The sequence below is a fragment of the Silurus aristotelis genome (genome assembly GCF_946808225.1).
Source record: "Silurus aristotelis genome assembly, chromosome: 15".
Classification (NCBI taxonomy): Eukaryota; Metazoa; Chordata; class Actinopteri; order Siluriformes; family Siluridae; genus Silurus; species Silurus aristotelis.
The window spans coordinates 20,801,994-20,815,952 of record NC_139588.1 but is presented as its reverse complement, the minus strand read 5'-3'; the positions used below and the strand labels follow the sequence as shown (position 1 = coordinate 20,815,952).

At 38.8% G+C, this 13,959-nt stretch overlaps 1 protein-coding gene across 3 annotated transcripts in view; it reads right to left on the bottom strand.

Moving 5' to 3' along the window:
- The window catches only part of fam184ab (family with sequence similarity 184 member Ab), a 138,427-nt gene extending 127,906 nt beyond the window's left edge, over positions 1-10,521 (bottom strand). For all 3 annotated transcript variants that reach the window (XM_083562448.1, XM_083562449.1, XM_083562450.1), the window contains exon 1: positions 9,834-10,521. In XM_083562448.1, coding sequence (XP_083418574.1) covers positions 9,834-9,968 — 135 coding nt within the window. In that variant the 5' untranslated portion in view covers positions 9,969-10,521. The remainder of the gene's footprint in view (positions 1-9,833) is intronic.
- Between the last annotated feature and the right edge of the window lie 3,438 nt (positions 10,522-13,959).

Below are 13,959 nucleotides of genomic sequence, written 5' to 3'. Positions count from 1 at the left end.
AACTCACAAGTGTAACATCTTAACCAGTGAGCTATCCCTTCCGTAGGAGCTATTATAATTACTTGATAAAGTAATTGGACGATTATTGGACAGGATTCGGTTTGTATAGACAATAAGCAGCATGTCTATAATAAGTATAAGTATGATCAATTATGTGTGGAACAAAGCTGAATTTACAATTACGACTAAAATATTTATTTAGTGTTTCATTGTTTGATGAAATAAAATCATTAAATAAGATTAAAGTCAAGTCAAGTTTATTTCTATAGCGCTTTTCACAACGGACATTGTCTCAAAGCAGCTTTACAGAATTTACAGTTAAGGTAAATGGTGTGTATTTATCCCTGATGGCGACTGTGGCAAGGAAAAACTCCCTTAGATGTTATGAGGAAAAAACCTTGAGAGGAACCAGACTCAAAAGGGAAACCCATCCTCATTTAGGTGACATCAAGAGTTTGATCATAAATCTTTAAAACAATACAGAACACTGGAAAGAGAGAACCGACATGAGCACTGGAGTGTGTGATTATAAGTAATGTTCTTTCTACAGTCTTTTACAGTCATTGTGGTTATAAAACTAGGAGCTACTGAGCAACTCATTAAATTGTGAACATCACAGATCCAACACCAGCTTCTCCATACCAGAGCCTTTAAACAGTCAAAGAGGTCCAATGTCCAAACTCCACATGAAGTGGGATTCAATTGGCACTGGTATGTCTCTAGATGGTTCGGGATGTTTGCAGGGTCGGCATCTACTTCTTTAAAGGTCCACAATCTTGGACCTTGGACCAAAAAAACGTTTTGCCCCAAATCTTACTTCACCGAATTCGAGTAAGTGTAGTTCCTGACTGTGTTCATATAACATTTACAATTAATGATAACTATTCAGTATATCCATCAAAGTTTATGGACAGTAATTTATACACATTATTTACGCACTAAATCTGGATGTAGACTGCTATATTTGCAATAAGGACTATTTTTCCTCTTCTATTCCTGTCAACACCTTCACCTAGTTTTTTTTTTTTTGGCAGAAATATGTAGAATCTCAATGGCGCTCGAACGCCAGCAGGTGATTTTGTTCGTCAGCGCTCTTCCCTGCCCCTTCAGCTTCCAGCTGTAGTAGACTAGCAATCCCGGCGTCGAGATATTTCTGAGAGAGATTGTGTGATTGTGATTGCGATGACAGCGCAGGACACGGGATGTCAGAGCGGTTCGGAACGCCCCGAACATCAAAGCACTGCTCGCTCGCTCGTGCGTCATCCGGCCCCCTTTTTTATTCTCTGTACACTCGCTTGTGATCTCTAGCAATGGCTTGATTAACCCTGTGTTAGCTCTGCTGTGTGTGGGTCTTCATGAAGCAAAGGACATGACCAGACATGTTCTTTTTTCAGTAATAAATCTGGTTTTGTATGTTTAGCAAGTCTGTTGTTGGAACTCTCACCTTGCCTATTCACACTTTATTTGGTTTTCTAACCAAATTATGAACGAACTGGTGTAAAAAAACAATAAACATCTGGGAAAGGGAGAATGGCTATCAGCTGACAGGAGTGAAACCCACTGTGGTCTTCTACACTTGTAGCCCATACACCTCAAGGTTTGATCTCAAGATTTTGTGCAGCATTCATAGATGCTTTTCTGTTCACCACATTTGTAACTGTGGAATGATTGGTAAGTTACTGTAGACTATTGAAGCAGAAAAGATGGGTGAGCGTAAGAATTTGAGCGAGTTTGACTAGTTGTGATGACTACACGGTCAGAACATCTAAAAACTGCAACTCTTGTGGGATGTCCCACAAGGAGCAAAGGCTGGTCCGTGGGGTCTGATCCAACAGACGAGCTCCTGTAGCTCAAATTACTAAAGAAGTTCATGCTGGTAAAGCGCAATGGGTCGGAACTGTTTTGGCAGCAAAACCTAACCTTATGATTTGTATGTGATTTTTTTTTGTGTATTTAAATTTTGTTTATTTCCAGTTATAATACGCTTCGTTCTTCTGGGAAGATATTCCACTTGATTTTGGAGTGTGTTTGTGGAGATTTGTGTGAGATTCATTCAGTCAGGTGCTGATGTACAGTAGATGATGTGAGGAGGCCTGGGGTTCAGTCAGCGTTTACATTCATCAATTCAAAGGTGTTCAATAGGGTTGAGGTCAGAGCTCTGTAGCAGGAGATCTTCCACTTCAAGCCATGTAAACCATCTTCATTTTCATCTTCATGAGCCCCTTTGTGCACAGGGGGATTGTCATGTAGGAACAGGTTTCGGTCTCCCAGTTAAAATTCAATCAACCTCATCCAAAGCTTGGGAAAGAACCACATATGGCTGGAAAATTCAGACTTTCCAATTATTTCATCCATTTAGTGTATATATAAACAAGCTACTTTTCATGTTCAAGGTGGGGTTAGTGCAGTTAGTGTTAGGGGACATTCGGTGCAACCCAGATGAGGATGGGTTCCCTCTTGAGTCTGGTTCCTCTCAAGGTTTCTTCCTGATACCATCTAGGGGAGTTTTTCCTTGCCACAGTCGCCACCGGCTCTCTCATCAGGGACAAAATTACTCATTAATAACATATTCACTTTTAATCACCACATTATCTGTGTAAAGCTGCTTTGAGACAATGTTCATTGTTAAAAGCGCTACACAAATAAAAATGAATTGAATCGAATAGTGTTCCAATTCATCCCAAAAGTGTTCAATAGGGTTGAGGTTCAGAGATCGAAAGCAAGCCATTCAAGATCTTCCACTCCAACCCATGTACCCCATATCTTCTTAATATCTTTACATTTCCATATAAAGAGCTGACATAGTGCATGGGGGCATTGTCATGCTGGAAAAGATTTGGGTCTTCTAGTTCAACTGAAGGCAAAACTTCATGTGACCACATCCAAAGACGTCTAATACAATTGAGTGCCTCCATCTTTGTGATAACAGTTTGGGCAAAGTATCGCATATGGCTGGAAAAAAATCAGGTGTCTCACTACCTTTGTCCATACAGTGTACGTGAATTAGATTACATTAGCACTGAATCGCATTTAAAGGTTTCTTTATTCAATCCAGAAAAAAGAAAAAAAAGGTTCACATGGTTACATTCACACCTACATCGTGACAAGCAACACAACGACCAAACCACAACATGTCTCGACTTTTACACCGGGATTCGATTTTACGATGCCGAACACGTCTCTTCGGCCAGATGGGAATTCTGATGTAATTTGCATGGCTTATCGATCGAGGGGTTTCAGCTCTCACACGGTGGAGAAGTTCTCTGCCTCTGCGCTGGATGAACAAGTCATCGATATTATAAAGAAATAAAAAAAAAAAGGAAAAAATGAAAAGAATGCCATATTCGGCACCATTACTCATTTATCAGAACGGGCGAAAAGCAGAATTCTGCGTGACCCTGTCAAATATTAAAAGCATGATGCAAATTCAAGCACAGCGTCGTCTCTCATTGCACCAGGAGAAAAAAATACGCTAATCGTGTTGCTGATTAAAATGAGATTTGACAAGGTTTTATAAAAACCCAGAGCAACTCTCCGTCAAGGTTAATGCAACACGCTACATAACAAACAGACGAGTCCGGCTCTGACAGCATGCTCATTCGGTTTTTAGCTCTTTTGATTAGTTTTGGGAAAGAATTTGTTCTCGATCCTTTAAGCTCTGAAGTAAAACTGTACACGGAATCTGAGAAGAAGAGTGAAGCTTCAATTAATCATTTTTTTGTAATAGAACCTTTGATTAAACTTTTATTTGTGGGTAAAACCCTTTTTGCTTACTTGTAGAAACTACAAAAAATAATTATTCCTCGATCAATTTCAATACGTTTTTCGAAATGACTTCACATCGACAGATAGATATTTCAGATACGGGATCTACAGTACAATTTAAATTCAATTAAATAATAATAATAAAAAATCAAATACGACATGAAACAAATCATAATAAAAGCAAAGAAAGTTCCATCCACACCAGTTGTGGTGGTGTGATATAAAGGCGTAGGAGTCTGCCGTTAGAGCCGCTGCGTGGGCGTGTTGCACATTTTATGAATTACACGGACCAGAAAAGAACTGGATGCACAATGCGTGTCACGCCCGAGCTCTGTTCAATGGAGATAAAATATTTTTGGAAACACAACGCAGCACGAACATGCGAAATATTCATGCACATTTTTATAAGGACTTAGAAAAAATGTTATAAAAAAAAAAAAAAACAACAACATTGTGCAGTATCTTCTGCTGTATCCTGCCAAACAGGAATCCCTCAAGCAACTGGCAGAGAGAATGTCAGGCTAATTTCAAGTTGGGCTGCAAAAGGATTTGTGCCATTATTCATTATGCTGAAATCTGGAAACTGCTTTTTCATTTTCTTGAAACATTTAATTCAGGGTCTGTACTAATACTTAAATCTGATTGGCTGGTAGTGTCCAAACTTTTTCCTATGAAGGGCCAAATTCAAACTTGATTGAGTTGCCATGGTTCCTCCTTCCCTCCTATCTATCTATCTGTCTGTCTGTCTGTCTGTCTGTCTGTCTGTCTGTCTGTCTGTCTGTCTGTCTGTCTGTCTGTCTGTCTGTCTGTCAAATTTTACACGGCATCATCAATGTGAGCTTTATCTTGCCTGCTGAAAAATGACCCCGCTATAAAAGGGGTTTCTCAATAACGTAATAAACATCTAGTTGTTTATTTTCCCATATTTGCATCAGGCATTAATGGTAAAAGTGAACACACAGTAGACTTAAAGATAGATGGATCTTTTTGGTCGGCTTTTGATTTCTACCCCCATCCCAAGCAACTATAATTGCCCTTTGGTGATACTTTAGATAAGGGGCAAAAAAGGACGATTGCACATTCAGTTATATGCAATTTAATTTCTATTGTGCTTTTCACAATGGACACAGATTTAAGAGAATGTAAGAATTATTGAAGAAAATTCACTTATATTAAATATATGTGTGTATTTTTTCACTAAAAGCAGCTTGGGGCAAATGTGGCAAGGAATAAACTCCCTTAGATAGTATTAGGAACAAACCTTGAGCGGAACCAGACTCTAAAGGGAACATATTGCACATGATCTCACAAGCATATGCACAAAAAAATCAGAATGCATCAATAGTAAAAAAATTAAAAATTAAAAATTGCTAAAGTTATATGTAGCTATGCTTAAAAGATTCTCCAGAATGAATCTTAATCCCATCTCCAATACTGGCAGTGCTGACGAGAGCAGCTTGAAGAGAGTGTACTGTGGTGCATGAAGTCTTTAAATGTCAGAGAGGATTACTGCAAATACAGTTATTTTCTCTCAGTGTTTGGTGGAGGATTGAGTGGGAGGGGAGCAAATAATTTCATCGGGATTGGTGTGGATAAAAAAAAAAAAAAAAAAAAAAAAGCAACAGCAACAAACAAAACTGCACACACTGAACTCTATTGCAATAAACAATTCTTTCACAGAATTAAAGCCATTACGGAGCCTTCGGTGAGTGAGAAAAGGCCGTTTCCTGTTGCGTCCTGTTCCGTTTCCGAGCTTTATCCCTACAGGCTTGAGGCTACGGCCATCTGCTCGGCACCATGACGGCCTGTGTTCCTCTACACGTTAGCGCAAGGGTCATGTTTTTTCTCGACTCTGGATTAAGATGCGCACAAGTGTGTGGCCTATTTTCCAGGACATTTTTATCTGATTTCAAACAGAGAGACAGCTGCCACTGTAGGGATAAGATAAAAAGAAATCAGAAAAATGATCAAAGCATTCTTCATCATGAGTTTGATGATGTTGATGATGACATATGGGATTTAGGTGGAAAAAAATTAAATGTTTTACAGCGACAGCAGCTATAAGCAATTATTACCTCATCAGTCTCTTTTTTCCCTTGTAATTTAAATAAATAACTCTTAAAAAAAAACAAGTGAATTAATAACTTATAAAAAGTGCTGACACTGGAGACTAAAAAAAAAAAACATTTTACATTGTCTCTCTACTCTCAGCCATACTGGCCAATCAGCAATGTCTCTATATGTAGTAGTAATAATAATAATAATAATAATAATAATAATAAAAAATGGTACTGAATCATAAAAAATATGCTACATGACATAAATAAGAATATATTAATTAAAAAACAAACAGCACGTGGCATCAGTGATTTGCCTCTAGATGCCGCTCTCTTACTGTATAACGCAACCTGGAAAAACTATCGGTATGGATTTTTGCCGATAGACCATAGAAATCAGCTATCGGTGCCAATTAATCAGCAAAACAGATGAATAGGTTGACCTTTACATAAAACAACAAACTTGAATTCTATTATTTATAACAACAGGTAGCAACTGATGAGAATTAGGAAAGAGGCAAAAAAGTGTAAGCAAGCATTGCAATGTAAGCTAAAGTCTATATTAAATGAAAGCTCAGATAAACACTGCTATTTTATTTGTATTGCACAACGCAGGATCTGTTTCACTAGAATGATGACAAAATATTCTACAGGAAAAAATCTGTGATATCAGGTGTAATATTGGCATCCCGAATATTTTTTTTTTTGGCACAAGATTGAGCTCAAATTGACCTTGCGGTTAATATCACTATATAGATGAGATGTATGACCTAGTGGTTCTGGGGGGAAAAAATAGCCTAACACGTGACTAAATTTGTTTCGCTTAGGGAGCTTAGTTAAGCATTTCTGCCCTTGTATATGGAGCAGTGCATGAGGAACTGCGGCAAAGACGTTCCAGCAGCGTTTGTGAAGAAATCCTTCCTCGGAGGAGGATCAGCGAGACCTGACAGGAATCAGCCCAGAGCTACGATGGGTGATCTTGTTTGGTCAGATAGCTCCTATACCGTTTCATTTGAACCAACCTGGTCTACACGGGCTAATGGTTATTAAATGTTAAGTGTTAATGTACACACTGGGTGCTCTGAGTGGCGTTTCGAAACAATAACCTTGACAACGCTTGGCAGCCCGGTCTGCCTCAGGGTTGCCAAGTTTGGCAAAATGATGTGACCAGGGACGCTGCATCATCTATAATTTGTCAGCGTGCAGACACGGGGTGATGAGAGCGAGTCCATAAAGACGGCCTTAAAACAGAACAAAGCCTCGAGCCATGGTTTGAATGAAATACCGAGCATGAGGCAATTTCATCTTCACATTGATTCGAAGAGGAATTTCTAAGCAGATTTTTTTTTTCTACACTGTGTGATCGTACTTTAACCCACCTGAAGCACTCTCATCCAAAACCACTAACTGGTCATCCTGGTAAGCTGAGTCACAAGATATGAGTAATGATGGCTCATGATATATCAGAGTCTGAATAAGGGTGTTGGATTGCATTGTGTTGAATAAATAAATAAATAAATAAATAAATAAATAAATAAATAAATAAATAAATAAATAAAAAAGGCAAACTAACACCCTTTTCTGTGGCTGGCTCGTCCTTATGTACATGCACGCTTACGTTACTGGAGTACACATCGTTTCTGAATACAACCCAGATTAGCATATCATCGAAAAGTGAGTGGAGTGAACGAACAACACTGTGGGAGTCACATGGTGCAACTTGTGAGCTAAAAATACTGTACCAACAGGCTTGTGGATTCTGTGCAGTCGGAAGGCATCGTGTACAAATATCATGACGTGATCTTCAACCATCCAGTAAGAATAGATCCTGTGCACACTGCAGCCTCCAGTTTAGCTGAAAGAAACCTGGTGTGAGATTTGCATCCAATTTTGAGATGTCTGGAGATGGTAAAGAGTGGTCATTCGAGTTACAGTATCCTTCCTGTCAACTTCAACCTGATCAACAAGGCGTCTCTAGTTCTGCAGAACTGAGAATGTTTTTTGTTTTTTTTAACCATCTGTTATAATACCAGAAAAATACACAAAATACCGTATGTTCTCCTCAAAACCATCCCGATTTAAGAAATGCTCGCCGCTTAAAGCCGTACTGCAGCAACGTGATGTAAAATATATACGAGCCAAAACTGGAAAACCAAATTAACAACAGATCTGCGTCAAATCTGACTGGTCAGAAGGTATTGATTCATTCTCCAAAACAGGAGATCTCGTCACTATATTCCAACATTTTTCTTTAGAACTCAAGCAGAAGGGAATCAAAATAAATGATTGAAACCAAATGGTTGGAAAACCCCATTCGCTCTACACTACATCTACAGCAATCATGTGACTATCTGATGATTATTCTAATATGTCGCTTGATATAAGGAGACCAAACATATTTCAGAATTCAGGAGGAGATCTTTACTTCAGAGCAAATTTCTGCAATACACTCACTAGGAAACGCAGCTATTCCCAGATTATACATTAAAGACTGCCATTGCAATGTTCTGCTTACAGTATGTTGTTCATTTTTCTGCCCATTGCCCTGTTTCACCATTGGCTTATTTGTGGTTCTTCTGCACATTTTTTTATCATCTAAATCTGTCCTCCTATTTGTGGTTTGTTGAGGAACACTTAGCAGCACTTATGTTCCAAACTTTGGGAAAAGTGTGGCACAAAGAAAACAAGGTTTCTGAGATCTGAAGTCTAAAGTCATGTCCACACTGATACAAAAACGTACCCTTTTGAAAAGTGGGCTAATTTGAAAACGGGCGTTTTCTCGTCGCAGTCTGGAAAACGGATGCATTTGAAAACGTTTGACGCGCTTTTAGTCCATACCGTGACGTTTCAAAGAGCCGGTCAGTAAAAGGCAGGACGTGAGTCTTAGCATCTTAGGTACGGGGACGTGAGGGTTTTTTCATACGTTTTGGTGTAAGTGAGCAACTTTTGAAAAGATTGAATACAAAAGTTTGGACACGGAGCATTTTGAGACGCAAATGTCATTTTTCTGATTCGCCTGGATTACTGTAGACGTAATCTGAGAGATAAACTAGGAAAAATACCGTGCTCTACTAGTGGGAAGGATGTTACAATGTCTCCACCTTGTCAATCATACTGACCAATCAGCTTTAAAACTACGTTTGTGTATGTGGAAGAGGGCCGATAGCACTTTCTTCTAAGTCTTTCATAGTCTTCCATGCAGCATAAAGAAGCAGTCGGCTCTTGTATTCTAATGGAGATCAAACCGATCAAGAACTTTCTGGGAATAAATCATCCTATTGGTGGATTTTTGCAAGAGAACTGATGATGTGAAGAAATTTGAGTCACGAAGAAGTTCTTTACGTACCAAATCAAATGGGAGAAAAAAAAAACAATGACCTGTAAAGCCGATTTAATCAAGACACAAAACTTTATAATGATATAATAATATCGCATAGGTTCTGCATGCTTTTCCCAATTTCCCAGTTTATTGCTGTAGAGTAAGAGGAATAAAACACGGCTGTGAACCAACTTGTTCAGCGTAAATACTTTTCGTATTAAACCATGACACGTTTTTACTGATTACTTCTTATGCAATGTATGATGTAGTTTCTGTGAATGGTCTTGGAGGCATGATACTACATGAAGGTGTGGTTCTTCTCTAATGGACCGAGTTTGATGGCTCGGAGTTGGATTGAACTGGTTTGGGTGAAAGCTTCATGAATGGTCTTTTAGACATGATGCTACATAAAGACGTGGTCCTCTAATAGATTGAGTCTGATGTTTCAGTGTGAGATTGAGTTGGAGGTACCACACCGCACCTTCACCAATTGCTTCCTATCTGATATAATACGATTCAGCTTTGTGAATGGTCTTGGAGACATGAAGATGTGTCTGATCATTGGAATGCGAGTGTCTGTGAATGCAAATGATGGAGAGCACCATCACTTCTGTCCATCACACACACACACACACACACACACACACACACACACACACACACACACACACACACACACACACACACACTACCTTAGTGAGCTGTGCGATCTTCTTGCTCATCTTCAGATGCAGGTCCTGTGTGTATTCCATGGCCATGGCTGATCCTGAAGCGCTGTATTTTCCAGCAGGAGAGTAATACTGCTGCCATCCTGCTCCAGTCGCCATCTTCACCCAGTGCTTCTCTCCTTTCACACGGCTCTCAGCGTGGCAAAATCAATGACAATCAAAGACGACCTGTGATGTTCACCTGAGGTTCAGCTGATGCTCTTCAACATCCAAACCGAACCTATTTAGACGCAATGAGATCCTCCCTGGTCGCCCGTCATGCTCGTTTCGGGTTCTGTGTTCATATAAACCCGTAGATATATTTTAATGTACATTAACCGGATGATCTGTCGTGTAGGATCTGTGTTCATGTGCCAGAACATTCGCTGTTGGAAGGGGAAATGGATCGAGCCGAATTCTTCCTGGTTCTGCAATAAGGACAGAGATTCAGCAAGGTGTAAAAACGAGCAATAATCCGAAATATTATACGAAAACTGATATATAGGTCTAGAGAACCACGAAGGAACCCGGAGAACCCGGTCAGCGCGTTCTGTATGTATGACAGGTTCGGACTCGGACTCAGGCTGCTGCTGCTGCTGCACTGACTCTGTTGCCATGGATCACACCAACAGTTTACCTTACCTCCTCCACCGTCACTTCCGCCTTTCTCCTTACTAAGCCCGACTATTCCCCGTTTCTATTGGCTCGTTTAGGTGCCAATCAAAGGCTTGAATAGCAGCCAGCCTATCAGTGCACAGATATTAGCAAGTAGCAGCGCAGGAGGCGGGAACTAAGGGTTTTAAAAATTGTCAATGTAATATACGAGTAATACGATTTTATAGTACAAACCTTGATTCGGTTTTGTTTTACTGTTAAAAAAAAGAAAAAAAAAAAAAAAAGAACAACAGATGTTTAGGAATTAGTATGACGCTAATTTGAATTACATTTTTTTTATTCCATAACATAATGGGCGTGTCCTAGTTACATAACCCCGCCCTCTTTCAAAAGAGGGCATTTAAAAGCGTTTTATTAAAATGTCTGTAATGAACTGTATGTAAGGTCGTATTTACTTTATATTTGATTATGTATTTTTATTCATTGAATTTTTTAAGAATAATTCCTTTCCCCTAGGGAATGAATGAATGAATTAAACCGTCAATCAATCAACCAATCAATAAAAACCCTTTTTGATTGTTTGATAGTCACAAAGACTTGGAGCTGAACACAATCAAACCATTGGAGATTATGGTGGACTTCAGCAGAATTCCCCGCTAAACTTTCACCCCTCAACATTTTGAACAGCCCTGTGGCTACAGTGGCATCAACGTCTTGGGATTTGATCTTTCTCAGAATGTGAAGCGAGAGGCACACAGTACGAGGAAGGTCATCTGGGGAAGTTCAACCTGCCACAAGAGCTGCTAATGCAGAATCTCTGCTGTGCATACCAATTACTATGTGGTGCTGGTGCTGATTACTATCAATAGTGACCTGAAATTCCTAAAAAGCAAGGATATCTATCTTCTGACCTTCAAATTCGCCGGACCCCTGAACACCAATTGTTAATTTTGGAACATGACATGTAAGAGAGCATTTAGCATCACCATCTGATTTCTTGGTTTAATTGTCATCGCAGTACAGTCTGAGAGACTTGTATAATGTGTTCTGAGAAGCACTGAAGCTCTTCTGTTGGTGGAGTTATGTACTGTTAACTTCTGTTCTTCATCTGCAGCAACCTCATTCATTCTCAGACTCATTCATTTGGTTTCGAAACATTGTAGTCGTTATATGTTTAAATGGCATAAATCTCCCTTCATCCTTCCAGAGTAATCGCTTGACCTACACAGGATACCCAGACTTTCCCATGTGACATTTGTGATATATTTTTAACAGTTCCTAGGTTTACCTTGGGGTCTCCATCCAGTGGAAGATTGTAGACATCTGACCATAAGATTTATATTCCACATTTAGTCTCAATTTGCTTTTATTATAACCTCCACTCTTTTGGGAAGATGTTCCACTAGATTTTGGAGGGTGATGGTAGTTATTGGTAGTGTGTCATTTAGCCACAAGGGCATTGGTAAAATCGGGTACTGATGTAGGGTAAGCAGGATTGAGGTTCTGTTCCAATTTAACCCGAAGATGTTCAATAGGGTTGAGGTCAGAGCTCTGTAGAAGGCCACTCAAGATCCTCGGCTCCAACAGCATGATGCTTTACATCTATCTTCATGGAGCTGGCTTTGTGCACAGGGGCAATGTCATTGTTTGGGTCTAATAGTTCAGATGAAAAGAAATCAGAATGAAAATGAGAATACTTTACTGATCCCCTAGGGAAATTGTGGGTTGCAGTTGGTCACAGTAAAAATGTAAAAGTAAAAATGTAAAAAAAAAATAAAAAAATCAAGATAATTAGAATAAATACACATTAACTTCTATATCAAGTGAAATAAAATGTGCAGCAGCAGAGAAACAAATGGTGGAAAAATCTGACTACATTGATTATAAGTTAATGTTATTACATTATTACTATTATTGCACTGAAATTATTGTACATAATTGCCCAAGATATAAACATTATAGGAAATTGGCATGTAAATCTATATCTATATCTACATTATCTAAAATGTCATGCTATCCAAAGACAGGGTCCTGAGACCTCCAAATCTATTCCAGGTACATCAGAGCACAATGCATGGAAAAATGCAACGCTCGAAGAAATGACAAGATGGCAAAAAAAAAAAAAAACCCTGAAACACAGCATCAGCTCAATCTTCCACTAATGCAGCTCAGCTAATGCAGCGAGTCTTCCGCGAAAAAGACCCACCATTCTTCTATTTAATGGGTGCATTTCTTTTGCTTTGATGAAGCGTCTACTCTTATCTGTATTCATTCATGAGATCGAAATAAGAAATGTAATTGAAAATAAATGAAATATTATATTTATACAAATCTATTCAAAGCTACAAAAGGTTTTAGGGAACTAAGATATAAAATGATATAAAATCTTATATTAAATTCTATATAATAAAGCACATTGATACAATTTAAAGCTACTCAGTTCTCATTAAGCCAAACATTTCCATTTTATTTATTTATTTATTTGTTTGTTTGTTTGTTTTTTGGAATGAACCGGATTTTCACCAACGTCACATTTCTCCTGCGAACAAATGGTTAATTGGATAAACTGCATTTTTCACCATCATATCGAATGATTTACGTCAAATCTGAAGCGTCTGCAGTACTGTATGTCTTATTGTCCACTTGCACTCTGTCCATCTAAAAATTGGTCCTTAAAATCCAAAACACGATTGTGTGATTCTGCAGTTATGGTATCTTTTGTGCATACTTCAAAATGACATTTTAATTCAATATGGATTTATTTCGTTCTGTTTCCACTAATACTGCAGGCTATATTTCAGGTTCTGTTTGCTTCTCTCTGCAACACAAGCTGATGCAGTTCATTAAGAAAATGATGCTGCGTTGATTAAGAATTTTTTCGGGGTAAAATAGGGCAAGACCTCGTTTATTTGCCTGCTGATAAATAATGCATGTCCCTCCCTCTGACTCTAGCTCCTGAAATATGCTCTTTTACTGCTACTGTTGAACGGCTCACAAACACCACATAAATCGTATATGTAGGCCAAGCGAAGGATCCCAACCACAGGCTGCAGTGGAGACAGATGAGAGCTGTAGCACAGGAGAGAATAGGATCGGAGCGTGCTGTCAGGCTTACAGGGAGGAACGATGATAGATGTTCGACTGTTCTCTTCCACATGATGATGCTGCAAAGGGGATTTTGCACCAATGCTGGCTACTACTACTGACTAGTCCTAACACAGTGGGTGGGGATGGAAATGATTGTTGTATTTTTTCTCTTGTTGTTGTTTGGCAAAGCTTCAGTGTCACATGACAGATTTTGAACATTTCTCGCTGCTCCGACAGAGAAAAGTGTGGCGTGGTACGACAAGCTACACTTTGTTGAAAGGTTGTTGTTTAATTTAATGGCTAAGGGCAAAAAAATGTACAATTGCACCTCATTTTTAAGTAAATTCAATAAAATTCTGCTTAAGAACAAAATAAATTGAGCATATATCAAATTTCCACCTTTAAAGTG